The 15,425-nt window shown below is 42.0% G+C and overlaps 1 protein-coding gene across 5 annotated transcripts in view; it reads right to left on the bottom strand.

Annotated features, from left to right (window-relative positions):
• DDC (dopa decarboxylase) overlaps positions 1-15,425 on the bottom strand; it is a 90,197-nt gene that overhangs the window by 52,346 nt on the left and 22,426 nt on the right. For all 5 annotated transcript variants that reach the window (XM_014738979.3, XM_070264429.1, XM_014738978.3 and 2 more), the window contains exons 5-6: positions 9,227-9,361; positions 6,251-6,394 (exon numbers count right to left, since the gene is read on the bottom strand). In XM_014738979.3, coding sequence (XP_014594465.2) covers positions 6,251-6,394; positions 9,227-9,361 — 279 coding nt within the window. The remainder of the gene's footprint in view (positions 1-6,250; positions 6,395-9,226; positions 9,362-15,425) is intronic.

Below are 15,425 nucleotides of genomic sequence, written 5' to 3' on the forward strand. Positions count from 1 at the left end.
AAATTAAAAACACAATACCATGTACATTATCATCAAAGACTTAAATACTTAGGTATAAATCTAACAAAATATGAATAAGATCGATATGAGGAAACGTATAAAACTGATGAGAGAAGTCAAAAAAAGATCGAATATATAGAAAGATATTTCATATATATGGATAAAAACCCTCAATACTGTCAAGATGTCAGTTCTTCCCAACTTGACTTATAAATTCAATGCAATCTCATTAAAAATTTCAGCAAGTTATATAATGGAAATTGACAAACTAAGTCTAAAGTTGATATGGAGAAGCAAAAGATCCAGAAGAGCCAAGACAATTTTGAAAGAGAATAACAAAGTCAAGAAACTGACACTATCCAACTTCAAAACTCACTAAAAAGATACAATAATCAAGACAATGTGGTATTGGCAAAAGAATAGACAAACAGATCAACAGAACAGAATAGAGAGTCTAGAAATAGACCCATACAAATATAGTCAACTGATCTTTAACAGAGGAGCAAATGCAATTCAATGAAGAAAAGATAGTCTTTTCAACAAATAATGCTGGAGTAACTGGACATCCACATAGAAAAAAAATGAATCTGAAAACAGACCTTACATGTTTGACAATTAAGTCAAAATGGATCATAGACCTAAATGTAAAATGCAAAACTATAAAACTCCTAGAAATTTTATACGAGAAAATCTAGATCACCTTGAGTTTGGCCATGAATTTTTAGGCACAACACCAAAGGAATAATCCATGAAAGAAAAAACTGATAAGATGGACTTCCTTAAAGTTAAAAACTTCTGCTCTGCGAAAAACACTTCGGAGAATGAAACAAGCCACAGGAGAAACTATTTGTAAAACATATCTCTTCATAAAGGACTGGTATCCAAACTATACAAAGTACTCTTAAAACTCAAGAATAATAAAAAACAAACAATCCAATTAAAAAGTTGCATAACATAACATAACATAAAAGAGCATAACAGACATCTCACCAAAGAAGATACTCAAATAGCATGTAATCATATGAAAAGATCCTCAACGTCATATGTCATTAGGGAATTGCAAATTAAAATATTAACATACCAATATATACTTACTAGAACAGCCAAAATCCCAAAGAGTAACAACACCAAATGCTGGTGAGAATGTAGGATAACAGAAGCCATCATTCGTTGTTTGTGGAAATGCAAAATGGCACAGTCACTTTGGAAAAAATTTGGCAGTTTCTTATAAAACTAAACATACTCTTACCACATGATCCATCAATTGCATTCCTTGGTACTTACCCAAATGAGTTGAAAATTTATGTGCACACAAAAACCTGCACATAAATGTTTAAAGCATTTTTTTAATAAGTGTCAAAATTTGGAAGCAATCAAGATGTCCTTCAATAGGTGGTCTTTGAATAAATTGTGGTACATCCAGACGATGGAATACTATTCAGTGATACAAAAGGAGCTATAAAGGCTCTAAAAGATATGGACAAATCCTAAATGCATATTGCTAAATGAAAGAAGCCAATACAAATAACCTACATACCATATGATTCTAACTATAAAACATTCTGGAAAAAAACTATGAAGACAGTAAAAAGATCAGTGATTGCCAGGGGCTAGGCTGGAGGGATGGAGGGAGCAATAGTTGGAGTACAGGGGATTTCTACAGCAGTGAAACTATTCTGTATGATACTGAAATGGTGTATACATGTTATTCGACATTTGTCAAAACTCATAGTAAGTACGCCACAAAAAGTGCACCCTAATATAAACTGTGGGCTTTAGGTAATAACACTGTATCAATATTGGTGCACCAATTATAACAAATGTACCACACCAATGTAAGATGCTAACAATAGGGGAAACTGAAGGCTACAAAGGAGGAAGTATACAGGAACTCGGTACTTTCTGCTCATCTTTCTGTAAACCTCAAACCGCTCTAAAAAGTAAAGCCTATTAATTTAAAAATAATGCATCCATCCATTTAGAAAATGAGCAAAAATCATGAAGATTCATTTCACTGAAGAGCATATATGGTTGGCAAAAAAGCACATGGAAAGATGTTCAATATCATTAGTCATCAGGGAAATTGAAAATTAAGACTATGAGGAGATATCACTACAGACCTAACAAAACATCTAAAATTAAAAAATAGTGACAAAACCAAATGCTAGTGAGGATGCAAAGAACTTGAGTTTCTCACTCATTGCTAGTGGAAATGTAAATGGTACAGCCACTCTGGAAAACAGTTTGGTAGTTTCTTTAAAAAGTAAACATACAACTACCCTATGAGCCTCAAGTGCACTATAGGGCTTTATCTCAAAGAAATGAAAACACGTCCACTCAAATATCTGTACATGGATGTTCTTGGAAGATTTATTTGTAATAAGCCAGAAGCTGGAAACAACTACAACATCCTTCAATAGGTAAATGGTTAAACAAACTATGGTACAGATAATGTGGAACCAAATCTCTGTGGGACAGCAAAAAAAAAAAAAGACGAACCAACTATTGACATACATGGCAACTTGGAAGGATCTCAAGGGCATTATGCTGAGTGAAAAAAGCCTATCTCTAAAGGCCATTTGCTGTATGATTCAATTTATATAATGTTCTCAAAATGACAAAAGTGTAGAGAATACAATTTAGTGGTTGCCAGGGGTTAGGAATGGTGAGAGAGGAGAAGGGTGGGAGTGACCACGGAGGGGTAGCATGAGGGAGGTCTCTGGGTGATGGAGCAGTTCTATGCCCCGACTACAGTGGTGGTTACATGAATCCACACATGTAATCAGTGACATAAGACCATCCAAACACATTGTACCAGAATCAGTTCTCTGGATCTGTTATTAGACTATACCTATGGAAGATGCAACAACTGGGGGAAACTGGGTGAAGGGCACAAGGACGTCTTTGCACTAGTTGTGTAATTTCCTTAAATTAACAATTATTTCAAAATAAAAAGTTGAAACTTTTCAAGGTTTAAAATTAATAGCATGATATATTCATTTATCAGTTGGACGTGGCTAAAGGGAGAATTGGTAAATTGTAAATAGGTCAGACTGAGCATGGAGATTTAAAAAAAATGGGTGGAAAATATGTAAAAGAGCATAAGAGAGATTTTTCCCTCAGTGGAAAGACTTAACATGTGTAATCAGAGTCTCAGAATGAGAGGAGAGAGAAAACGGGCAGAAGGAAACTTCAAAAAGATAATGGATGAGAATTTTCCAAAACCAATGAGAGATAACAAATCACAGATTCAAGAAGTTCTGCAAAACCCAAGCACAAAGAAAGCAATTCTATTGCATCATAGTAAAACTGCCTAAAAGCAAATGCTACAAGCAGCCAGGGGAAAAAGTCACATTGCCACATTATCTTCATCAAAGCAACACTAAGACTGACAACTGACACGGTGACAGAAATCATGGAAGAAAGAAGTGAATGGACTTATATATTTAAAGTGCCCAAAGAAAATAGCTTCCGCCCTAGAATTCCACACCAGGCAAAACTGTCTTTCAAAAGTGAAGGCAAAGCAAAGACATTTTCAGAAATACAAGAACTGAGATAATTAAATCAGAATGTAAAAGAAATTCTAAAGGGAGTTTTTCAGGTGGAAGAAGATGATCTCAGATGAAAATAAGAAAATGCAGAAAGGAATGAAGGTCAATGGAAAGAGAAATAGCTAGGTTCATCTAAACAAATATTTGCTGAATAAAATAACAATAGAGTCTCATGGAGTTTTAAATATATGTAAATTAAAATGTACGACAATAATAACACAAAAGGTGAGAGGGAGGCATAAAAATAAAAGAATACAAAACTATATGCTAAAAACGAAGAAAATGGAATAATATAAACATTTGATTAAGCTAAGAAAAGGCAAGAAAGCAGAGAAAAGCAATCATCTAAGAAGTGGGCCAGAGAGAAAACAAATAGTAAGATGGTAGATACGCATTTAAATGGATCAGAAATTACCTTCAGTGTAAATGGACAAAACAGAGAAAACTGTCATGCTGAATTTATACACAAATAATTTTTAAAAAACCAGCAACAACCATACGCTGCTTACAAGAGACACGCCTTAAATATGAGAGAACAGTAAGGTTGAAAGTAAAAGAGTGGAAAAAATATATCATGCAAATGCTAACAAATTGAACACTGGTGTAATTACAGCAGAGTCAGTCAAAGCAGAAGCCTGGTTAGAGGTGAAGGCATTTCGTAACAGCCAATGGGTCATTCACCAGGAAGAAACGGCAAATCCAAATCCGGATGTACCAAGTCACTGAGCTTCAACATATGTTAAATAAAACTCAACAGATACAAAAGAAGAAATAGACACATCTACAACATAGTATGAGGCTCTAACATACCTCTCTCAGGGACTCATTTGTATTTCTTTCGTTATTAGAGGAATGGAATTTGTTTTATGTTCTTATTTTTTTTTGTGATTGAATTTGGAACCAACTCTTTATATATTTTGTGTATTTTCCTACTGGAATGTTGTCTTTTTGCTTATTGATCCTTAAGCCTTCTTTTTAAGATTTAGTTTATAATATAGCTCGTATTTCATTGCCAGCATCTGTCTTTTAACCTTGTTTATGAGTTTTGTAATTTTTATAAAATAAAATATTCTCATCATTTGATGTGATGTCTCCTCCATTGCCTTCATCCTTCAACCTAAAAGAGTGTGTCTCAATATGTTTATTTTTCCCTAGACAGGATATTCTTGTGAGTCTTAAAATTGGCAATATAGGTTCAAAAGATTTTACTTCAATTAAATAGAATCATTCCAAATTGTGGTGAAATTGAATGTGGAAATTACAAGGGTAATCTTTCTTTCTGCCTGGAATGATCTTCCTTCTAAATCTTTATTTATTTGACAAATATTTATTGAGCTTCCGCTAAGTGTCAGGCACAGCTTCCAGAAGCTGAGAATAAAGCTGTGACTAAATGGACCCTTCCTTCCTGTAGCTCACATTCTGGAGGGAAGAGGGAGATAGCAAACAAACATAAAAATAAATATGTGTGTCAGGTGTAATACATGCAACCGAGAAAAATAAGCAGTGAGGGGTGACTGAGACAGACGTCGGGGTAAGGTGACAGCTCAGCCTGGCTCCACTGGCTGATGCCTGCCGCACCCGCCAAAATGACTTGGCCAGCATCCGTTCTACGTGCAGCCTCTGAAAATTCTCGCTCCTTCTATGTGACAGTTATTTGCTTATACTCCTGATTCCTATGGGAACGCCTTGAATCTGGACCAAATTTTGTATAAAATTGTACCCTCCATGCCTTCCTCAGTCACATGTTAGATAGTCAATAAATGATCAGTAATCTGAATTGACCAAAACAATTTTTTGGAGGAAAAAAACTTTGCCTCAAAGATTAATCATAAGTAAATATAGTGGCTGTTATTAACATGTGGCTCATAAAGTCTCTCAAACCTAGAATGCTCTAACAGCTAGGAAACGCCCAGATGCTGAAAGGTGTCCATCTGGGCAGTGTTTCTCAACCCTGGACGCATACGAGGATCTTGAAGTTGCTGTGAAACATTTCCAGCCTGGCTCCATCCCTAGAAATTCTGGTAAAATTAAACTGGATCAAGGCCTGGGCTTCAGTATTTTTTTCACAGCTCCTCAAGTGACTACAAAGTGCAGCCCGGTGAACCCCCAGGGCTAGTGCTATGATCACACATTTTAACGGCCGTCACACATGACATGTCAGTCGCAGACACCACACACTGCCGTGGCCACCCCAGGTATGACCAGTCCCAGTCCTAGCTGCAATGCCAGTTATTTCTTCCCCACTGGAAAATGCCTATCTGTGCACAAGAAAATCAGGCGCTATTTGGCTAGTTAGATATTTTAGCTCTAATTAGTCACTGCTAATGATGAGTCTTAGCAGCTACTGAGAACACTGGTCTGGGCAGCGACGCCTTCCATTTTATTTTTCATTCAGTTCACTCATCAGTCATATACTCCTCATGGCACAAAGTGCTGTCAATGGGCCATCATAAGGTGCCACTTCTAACGGGAAGCAGAACCCTCTCGGATGGGGTTCTCTGCCTCCTTCTTTCTGAGATTAACACGAGCAGGAGGGAAAATAAATGAAGTCTTCCTGCAGCCTTCCTCAAGGAGAGGCAGGCTGACAGTGTAAGTACCGCCTGGCCTGTGACCACCAAGGCAGCCTGGGAAGTGGCCCCGGCACCCCCGCCCCACCCCAGGCCCACGGCTCCATTTGCAGCAAGTGCTGTTGAACTTACAAAGAAAGGAATCAGGCCAGCTGACTTGTCTCTCTCCAGGGCCTCCTGCAGGGCAGAAGCACGCATGGCAAACTTGCCATCTGAAGGGATGGCTTTCAATTTCACTCCACCAATTAGTCCTGCTCTTTCCACCGAGGAGTGTGCCTAGAAAGAAAGCAGCAGAGTTTGTCTCGTGCAGGCGTGCTCCATGCAGTAGCTATAAGCCCCTGGGTCTGCAGTGAGCTCCCACCACTTCAAGCTGGCAGCTCCTTTCATTCCACAATGGAGAGAGAACGGCTCTCCTTTCCTCCCTCTCCCCATACCTTCTCTTCTGGAGTTGTTTCAGGTCGTGTGGAATCTTGCTTTCCAGTTTAATGAATCAGACACTTAGAAGATAAAGTGCTGGGTCAATGTTGGTGATGTTTCTCATTCATTAGTTTGACTTGAGAGCAAGCAGTGAGGTCTTGGAAGGCATACCCCAGAAGTGGAGTTAGAATACCTGCCTTCATATCTGGGCCCTGCCTCTCACTGCGGGGCCTTGGGCAGTGTGGTGGCTAAGCTTAGCAATCAGATGCTCAGTAAATAGTGTCTGGAGAAAGGAAGCCAAGACATGGCATGTTTGTTGGATGGCAGACCCCTCCTCTCTGAGGGACTCCCGGGAAAGCCAAGTCTTATTGAAGTCGCCGCCCTCTGCCCTGCAGCACCACCATCACTGTCTCATGATTGGTCCTGTCCTGGGGCCTCACTGCTGCTGCTGCGGTGCAGCTCCCAAACAGCAACCTCTGGGAGGGAGGCGGGCCCAGTGAGAAGCACAGGCTTTGGAACCATGTGGGCCTGGGTGGACTGCAGCCCTTTCCCTGTGACCCTAGCAGGCTACCAGAGGGAACCTCCATGCCTCCTGTGCACAACGAAACAACAAGCAATGCCCACTTCAAAGCTTAGTTGTGAAAATGATAAATAACTATGTGGAATCCTAGTACAGTGCCTGGCGTAGAGGGAACTAAATAAGCTACTATTCTTCCTCTTCTCCTGTGAGGCTCTAGAATCACCTATGAAGCTCTTGACAGCTCTAGGAAGCTATTCTTTTCATGAACTTTGTGCGTTGTCTTTAACTTCAGATGATGACTGAGATGATCAGGTTATAAATGTATAGCCAACACCTTGACCCTATGCGTCCTGGGGTTAATGCTGGCCTGAAATGTAGTTTCAATACAGGATTAGGCAATTGGAGGTAAGAAGTCTCAGGAAGGCTGGTGTGGCAGTGGACAGGGGCCTGGGGAGCAGTGACAACAGGGGTTGTCACTAAAGCCACTGGTGTTTTGAATTGTCCAGGAGAGACGGTTCTCTCATGGAGAAAGCATCTGCTTCCTGGAGTAGAAGCTTTTTGTGTCCTGCCCAGGTCCCCTTGGTGTGGCCTAGGTGTCCACTCCCAGTTCTGACAGATGTTGGCTGATCATGGCTTCCAGCTGGCCCCTTCTCTGCAGAGCTGCCTTCTGCACCCACCCCTGCAGGACTGACTATGCATATGTACAAAAGCCTGTCTCATTGCCTTGAGGAGGGGCAGCTCTGTGCTCTGTGGTGGTTCATGCACCAGTGGAGCCCCCATGGGCCAGGCTACAGCAAGACGTTCTCAGTTCTCAGAGACCACATCCTTATTTGTTCCTTCCCTGCCTCATCTTGCTTCCCTAACTCCTACAGGTTTCCCCAGAGGGCCCCCCTCAGTGAACAGTGTGCACCTAAAGCGCTGCATCTGGCCTTGCCCCTGAGGAAACTGACTGGAGGGCCACAGAGGAATTACACCCTGGAGCCCAAGGCCATCCACTGGATGTCATGAATTCACCTAACTCCTGTGCACCTGGAACAGTCCTAGCCATGCACCCTCCTTGGGAGAATCGAGAAAACATCACAAATTACTTTTTCTAGGGCTAAATTCCCTCCCAGAAACCACATCTGGAAAGGATACACTCTAACATTCATAGCAACTTATCTCAACACATATTTACTGAGTACGACAGGTGCATTTTTTTGTCTCCTCATGTCCTTCTGGGAAACAGGGCAGTATAAATATAAATGAATAATTTTCTTCATGTATAGGTAGTGCTAACACGTGGAGTTAGAAAACACACAGAGAGATATAATCCTCCTGAGTAAGCATTGAAATACGGGTACTGTATTTGTTTCAGGCTACCTATCGTTATTAACTAGAACAAAGCTGCCACAGTTGAAATGCCTGGCTTAAGAAATTCATTAAAGATACATATATCAGCAAAGCTGGATCAGCTATTCCCTGTGGAATCCAAAATCTTGAGGGTGGTGCACGGTAAACTTTTGTGCCCTCTTGACTAGAATTTCCCTCATGGGGTTACTTTCTGCATCTGCTCAGTTCTCTTCCCTTCTGTTCCTTCTCACACAATTCTGTTTGTTTTTCAATCTTTTTGAATGGGCTGGCCATTGAAGTCACACTACAGGCTCCTATTTGCAGAATTCTCTAAACCTTACAAAGCACCTGCATATCCCTTGTCTTAGTCCTGTCACTAGCTGGCAGAGCAGCAACACCAAGGGGTAGGGGCTTTTGTCCCTGTTTGTTGGGGAAAAAAAAAAAGCTCAGAGAGTTTATGTGATTTGCCTGAGATCACAAAACTCAAAATAGCAGAGCTGGGCTATGAGCCCAGGTCTTTGAGAGCCTTGTCCAGTGTCTCGGCCATGCTACTCCGGAGGTGGCCCAGCTGACCTCAGTGTAAGCCAGAGCAGGTGGCACTGGCAACAGAGCCAGTCCCGGTGATCTCGCACCACAGTTATTTTCTTTTCAACTTGATTTACTAAGTCCTCGCCTGCAGCCCACACCTTCTCTTTAGCACAGGGCTCTGTCTAGGTGATACCAGAGGAACTCCCCCTGGATTTGAAATGAGGCTCACGGTTTTATTCTGTTTTGATTTGACGTAAAGCAAAACACTTTGATCTTGGAGGCTCGGTGGGGCTTCGGGCCAACACACTCACCTGATCGGAGGAGTAGGCCACCAGCTTCTCCATGATAGCGGCTTGTGTCAGCCCCGGGGAGGCGGCCTGCAGGCGGCGCGTCACTTTGGTCCGAGCGGCCAGCAGGGCCACCAGAGTGGCTTCACTGGCACTTCCCTAAATCAAAGAAAAAGTTGAAATGAGTTTCAAATACAGCAAAGGAATCCATATCTAAACTGGTTGGGAGACGTATTATTGGGTCTGCATATATTTCTTTAACGATGAATCTGAAATTGCAAAATTTGCTCTCCTGTGCATGGGAAACATCTGAAACCTGTGGCTGCCACCTCAGCTCTGATTATTATTTCAACATTGCTTTGTCTATTTCAGATAACAGAATAGCCATCATTTATGAGCACTTACTGGGTACTAGGTATGGTGAGAACTGCTTTGCAGGCATTTTCCCATGCAATCCTCACAGCCTGGCCTACGAGGTGCTGCTCCTGTGTCCATCAGAAGAGGAGACAGAGCCCAGGGTACCAGCATCTAAGCCTAGCTGTGTGCATAGCAACTTGAACAAAAAAATTTATATTTGTTTATAAACGGGTTACTTTTTCCTCAAGACCCAGGAATTGCCTTGGAGGATTTCCCTCAATCACTAACGTTATAAGGTGAATTGTGTCCTCCCAAATTTCATATGTTGAAGTCCTAACCCCTATTACCTCAGAATGTGACCATTTTTGGAGATAAGATCTTTAAAGAGATCATTAAGCTAAAATGAGGTCTTTAGAGTTGGCCCTAATCCAGTCTGGCTGGTGTCCTTGGAAGGAGAGATGAGGACACAGACATGCCTGTACACAGAGGAGAGGCCACCAAGGACACAGTGAGGAGATGGCCATCTGTACTTAAGGTGAGAGGCCTCAGGAGAAATCAACCCTGCTGCCACCTTGATCTGGGACTTCCACCCTCCAGAGGTATGAGAGAATAAACGTCTCTGTTTAAGCCCCCTAATCTGTGGTATTTTGTTATGACAGCCCTGGGACACCAATACAACTAACGTCAAAAACTTATTTTGGCAAAGTAGTAAAGAATAGTGCAAACTTCACTCCTCTGAGGTTGGGAGTGGGTGAAGGATAATATGACTTTAGCACCAACCATGTTATCCCATTTAATTTGCAAAATAATCCTGTTTTTAAACTTTTCATCTTCAGCTGGGAAACTGATGCTCAGAGAAGTTAACTAATTTGCCCCAAATCAGCAGCTAGTGAGTGGCAGGGTGAAGAGTGAGCCCACGTGTGTCTCTTCAGGCTGCCTGGGGCTCCCTTACCCCCTTCTCCCTGCTCATGACCTCAAAGTCAAGTAAATCCTAGAAGAAACCCATCAACCGAACAGTATTAACATTAGAGAGAAAAAATAAAAGGTAGATTTTTGTTGACTATGGGAAAGAAATTTTAGAGTTTTACAGGAAAATAGACAATAAAATAATTGAGGAGGTCAACCTCTTTCGCTAACATTCCATCCTCGCTCCATTGATCCTGACTTATTTTATTTTACTGTTTCAATGCCTTTACTTATTCTATTTAGCCAACTCATATCCTTTGGGAAGACGAAAAATCTAAAGATAAATGCATTTACTCATAGTTCTGTAGCTCTAACGCATGGACTCAAATACATATATATATAATCTTAATTCAGCCTCTAAAATGGGTTTTATACTTCTTCAAAACCATTTACAATTATTACAATAGCAATTGTTTTAGATACGGTTTTATAACAAATGGCTTTGGATATGGTTAAAGAAATTGGGCTGGCAAAACTAACTCAGCTATCCCGTGAAATCCAAGCTGTGTGAGGGCAGGCACTAGATTTCACACTCCTCCCCTCCAATGTGGCTGCTTTTCTCCTGTTCCCCCGCATCTTGTGTCATGGATCCACCCATCACGCCATTCATTCTCAATGGAAATGCAATGTGAAACACTTATTGAAAGGGGTAGCTCCCAGAATGGGAATCCTTGTTCCCACCTCAACACTCACATGGGATTGTGGCCCCCCTCTCTAAACTCCACCCGCGTCTGAGGCCTTAGAACTCACATTACCCTCAAAATATTCATTCTCTGAACCACATTCTAATGAAAGGCTTTGAATCACCGTGCCAATTCATTATGCGTTTTCCTTTGGACTCTGTCCATGTCCTAAGAGAAAACTCCCCACCTTCAGGCAACAAAGTGATTTAAAAAAAAAAAAATGCCCAGTGAAACAAATTGTCAGTGGAGCATCCAGAACTCAGCAGCTCTGAGGCAGACAGCACAGTTTGGCCAACTGGAGCCGGAAGACAAGTCGATTTCTCTGCCCTTTGTTGGAAGCAGATCTTTGGGAGGGAGGAGTAGGAGGTGACTGTTCTTGTGATAAGAGAGCATAATGATACCTTTGCTGTTTCACAGCAGACAAAGGTTGCCATGGCAAGCCCGCTAAGAGGCAGAAGGAAGTGCTGGTGAGACTGATGCTGGGCTGCTAATGCTGTGAGCAGAAATATCCTTTCATCCGGGTTTTTCAAGTGTCACCCCACAGATGGCAGGAAATTGGCTTTTCTTCCATGAGAGTTTTCAAACCCAATTAAGAGACCACTTTTGTGGCCCCATTTGTCCAGCTCAGAGGCTGATTTGCCATTTGACTCAGATGCCCATCACTGCGCCAACACCTGGCAGCTGTGATTACAGCTCTGAGGGGCTCAGCGTCCAGCTTTGGCCCCACGGCTGTCACCCAGCTCGGGTGCCCTCTGAGTCCTCGCAAATTATGGACAATGAGCTTTGTCAGCTGGGAAGGGGGGCTTCCTGCCTCAAACACAGACACGTTGCCTGCTTTCATTCAGCACACTGAGTAAATTGGGCTCCAAGGGAGTCTGTGTTGAATCCTGGACCAAGAGATGCCAGGATTATTCTCAACCAAATGCTAGGGCTTCCACTGTCTCTGGAAAATGGGCTTGTCTTTAAGGAAAAGATAAATGAAAGATTTAATTCATGGCAGCATGCACACCTCCGGACATTAATCCGCACAAAGGGTCAGAGGTGAGCTGGTGTAACACTCACATGTCCCGTTTGCATTTGTGCTGGCTTTGCCTCTAACTAGCTCATGCTGTTGGGAGTGACATCCAACCTTTTGGGTCCTCCGTTTCCTCATCTACAGAAAAGATCATCAATAATGCAATCAGTCCTCATCAATATTTGGAGACTGAAAAATGATAACATATAGAACAAGAAATAAGTCAACACACAGCCTAGCTCAGAGTAGGCATTCAATAAAAAGTAACTATTATTATAATAGACACAACTTACACTATGGGGTATTTGTAAGATCTTTGAGAAGCGTCAAATTAGAGGAAACATCTTGCACTGCTGGAAAGAACTGAATGTGACATTGTTTGAGGTGTAACATCCAATGACCCAGAAACATTCTTTTTATTTTTTTTTGTTTTGATTTTTGGTGGTATATGAATGGGGACTATGGACTTGGCCAGGAAAGCCCAGCAGGAAGCTGATGCTCTTAGATTGCTGCACCTCATCCTAAGTGTCCTCTGAAATGTTATTTATAAGAGAGAAAAACTGAAAAAACATAAGTATCTCATATATTATTTATATAAATTGTGACACATCATAGAAAATCATGCAATAGTAATATTTTCAAAGAATATTCAAATAATGGGAAATGCTCACAATAAAAGAGTAACTAAAACACCACACAGAAAATCTGTGGGTATGTATTGTATTATCTCAATTTTTTTTTTTTACACACGGAGACAGACACACACACACACACACGCAGGTATTGAAATAACACTGGAGGAAGCATGCCCCAAAGTGTTCCTGAATATTTTCTATTGTCACAATGGACATCCAGTTTTCAGAAGTGGAAAGGGGACAAAACTTTTGTTTAAGTGGAATAACAGAACGAAAATTGACATAGAAGGCAATAAATTGGCAGTGTGAAAAATTGAAACCATGATGTACAGAAAACCATGAGAAAGTCCCCCTAAATATAAAAGACAAAATGACCAAAAAAAAAAAAAAGGGTGGGGGGAAATAACAAAAGAAAGCTAGAAATTCTGGAAGAGGTACCAAAACTGTGGAAAACTGAAGCTCCTGATAAACAGAGCAGAACTGGCCCATGAACAATAACTAAGGCATTGGAGAAGAAAAATGTCCCAGGTGAAGAAACACTGAGTCTCAGATTAATCAGGGTTACCAAATGCTGGGGGTGGTGGGGTGTGGGGGGCCGGGGGCAGCCAAAATGAATGGAACAAATGAAAAAAGTTGACCTTGGTAACACGTGTGGAATTACAAAGAAAAAGTGAGTCTGCTGCAAGCATCCAGGCTGGTGAAGAGTTAGGTCACCTCCAGACCTGGAATCAAGTCAAACAGAATAGGAAACCAAAGCGCCTCCTCCAGCACCGCGCTCCTTCTTCCTTACCGCTGCTTTCTCATCTGTCAACAGCTGGCTCTGCTCTTCATCAGAGAAGGATGGCAGCGGCATCCCTGGAGAATCAGGACAAGTGTCCGAGAGATTGGAAAGCTGCCTGACCTCCACGCACACAAGATGCAGTTGACGGGGCACGATGGGGGACCCTGTGCGGCAGCCTCTTTCCTCAAGGCCAGAAGGCTGCATAGACAGCCTATCTTGGTGTGTGGTCTTTGCCAAGGAGGTTGGCGGGCTGCATGACCTCTGACAAGAAGAAAACTGTCCAGGGGAACTGAAACATTTGGCATTTGCTGCTCTGTTTAAGTCCAGTTCACAGCACCATCTTGAAGCTTTGCTTACAACATGGCCAATGTTTCATTTTCATCAGCTCTCTGCTCAGAATCACTGATGTAGGATAGAAAGTGTGATAACCAAAGACTGTGAGGCAGGAGAGGACAGAGGGAATGGTTCTGAGCCTAGTGACACTGGCCTGATGCTCACAGAGAAGTCAGCCATCGGTCATGGCACATGGTCTGTCTATCAAAGTGGGTCTGGGATGGCTGCATCAGAAAGACCTGAGGAGCATGTTAGAATGCATATTCCTGGGCCCACCCAACACCTGTTGAATCTGAATCTCTGGAGAGTCTAGGACCCCCTCCATGACTCTGACACATACTACACGTGGTCAGCACAATAATGGCCCCCAAAGATGTCCAGGTCTTAATCTTGGAACCTGTGAATATTTACCTTACATGGAAAAAAGGACTTGCTGATGTGATATGATTAAGTTAAGAACTTTGAACTTGACACGAGGGATTATTTGGGGTTATCCAGATGGACCCAATCTAATCACATGAGGCCTTACAAGTGGAGAACCTTTCTCATCTGTGGTCAGGGGGAGATGCGACCAGGAAAGAAGGGTCAGAATGATGAACACTGCTGACTTTGAAGTTGGAGGAGAGGACCATGGCGAAGGAATGTAGGAAGCATCTAGAAACTAGAAAAGGCAAGGGAAGAGTCTCTTTCCTGGAGCCTTTGAAATGTCAACCTTGATTTTAGCCCAGTAAGACCCATGTCAGATTCCTGACCTACAGAACTGTAAGGTGATAGGTTCGTGTTGTTTTAAGCCACAAAATTTGGTACAACAGCAACAGAAAACTGACACGTGGGAGTTTAAAACCCCCTCTGTATGAGTAGTCTCAACACTGGAAAGTGGGAGCTGGCTTCCTAGTTTAGTTTTGCCCCACCCACCAGCCGGGTGATTGCATACAAAGGCATCTATGCCTCAGTGTTCTCATCTGTCAGATGGGCAGAATAATAGCTGCCTTAACAAATTCTCAGAGCATTTGAAAGTTTGATATCTGAAAAAGGAAATCCCTTTCTCCCCCCCAAAGTTAACAGTGCTTTCCAAATGTTATTATCATATACTTGACACGAGAAAAATGATGTCAGGGAGGGTGGTGGGTTCAACAGAGTCCATCTTCCATGCTAGGAACAAAAACCAGCATAAAACCTGTCTTCCTAGTGGAGTTTGTCCTGCAGACTCTGGTGGAACAAATGTTCCATCATGATCGTCATTTGCATCTGTCATGTCTCCTGATGGTTACTGTCAACAGTACATGTCAAATGAAGAGAATTAATTAAATTGGTACACAGAAGAGGCAGCATCTTTAGGCGAACTGTTGGTTCCCATAGATATAGAACTTTCTAGAAGCCATCAAAGCACATGGTCACAGCTGCCACTACTGCCTGAGGATGGCCCTGGCTGGTGGTGAAGATCATGGCTCTG

This window comes from Equus caballus, chromosome 4 (genome assembly GCF_041296265.1).
Source record: "Equus caballus isolate H_3958 breed thoroughbred chromosome 4, TB-T2T, whole genome shotgun sequence".
Classification (NCBI taxonomy): domain Eukaryota; kingdom Metazoa; phylum Chordata; class Mammalia; order Perissodactyla; family Equidae; genus Equus; species Equus caballus.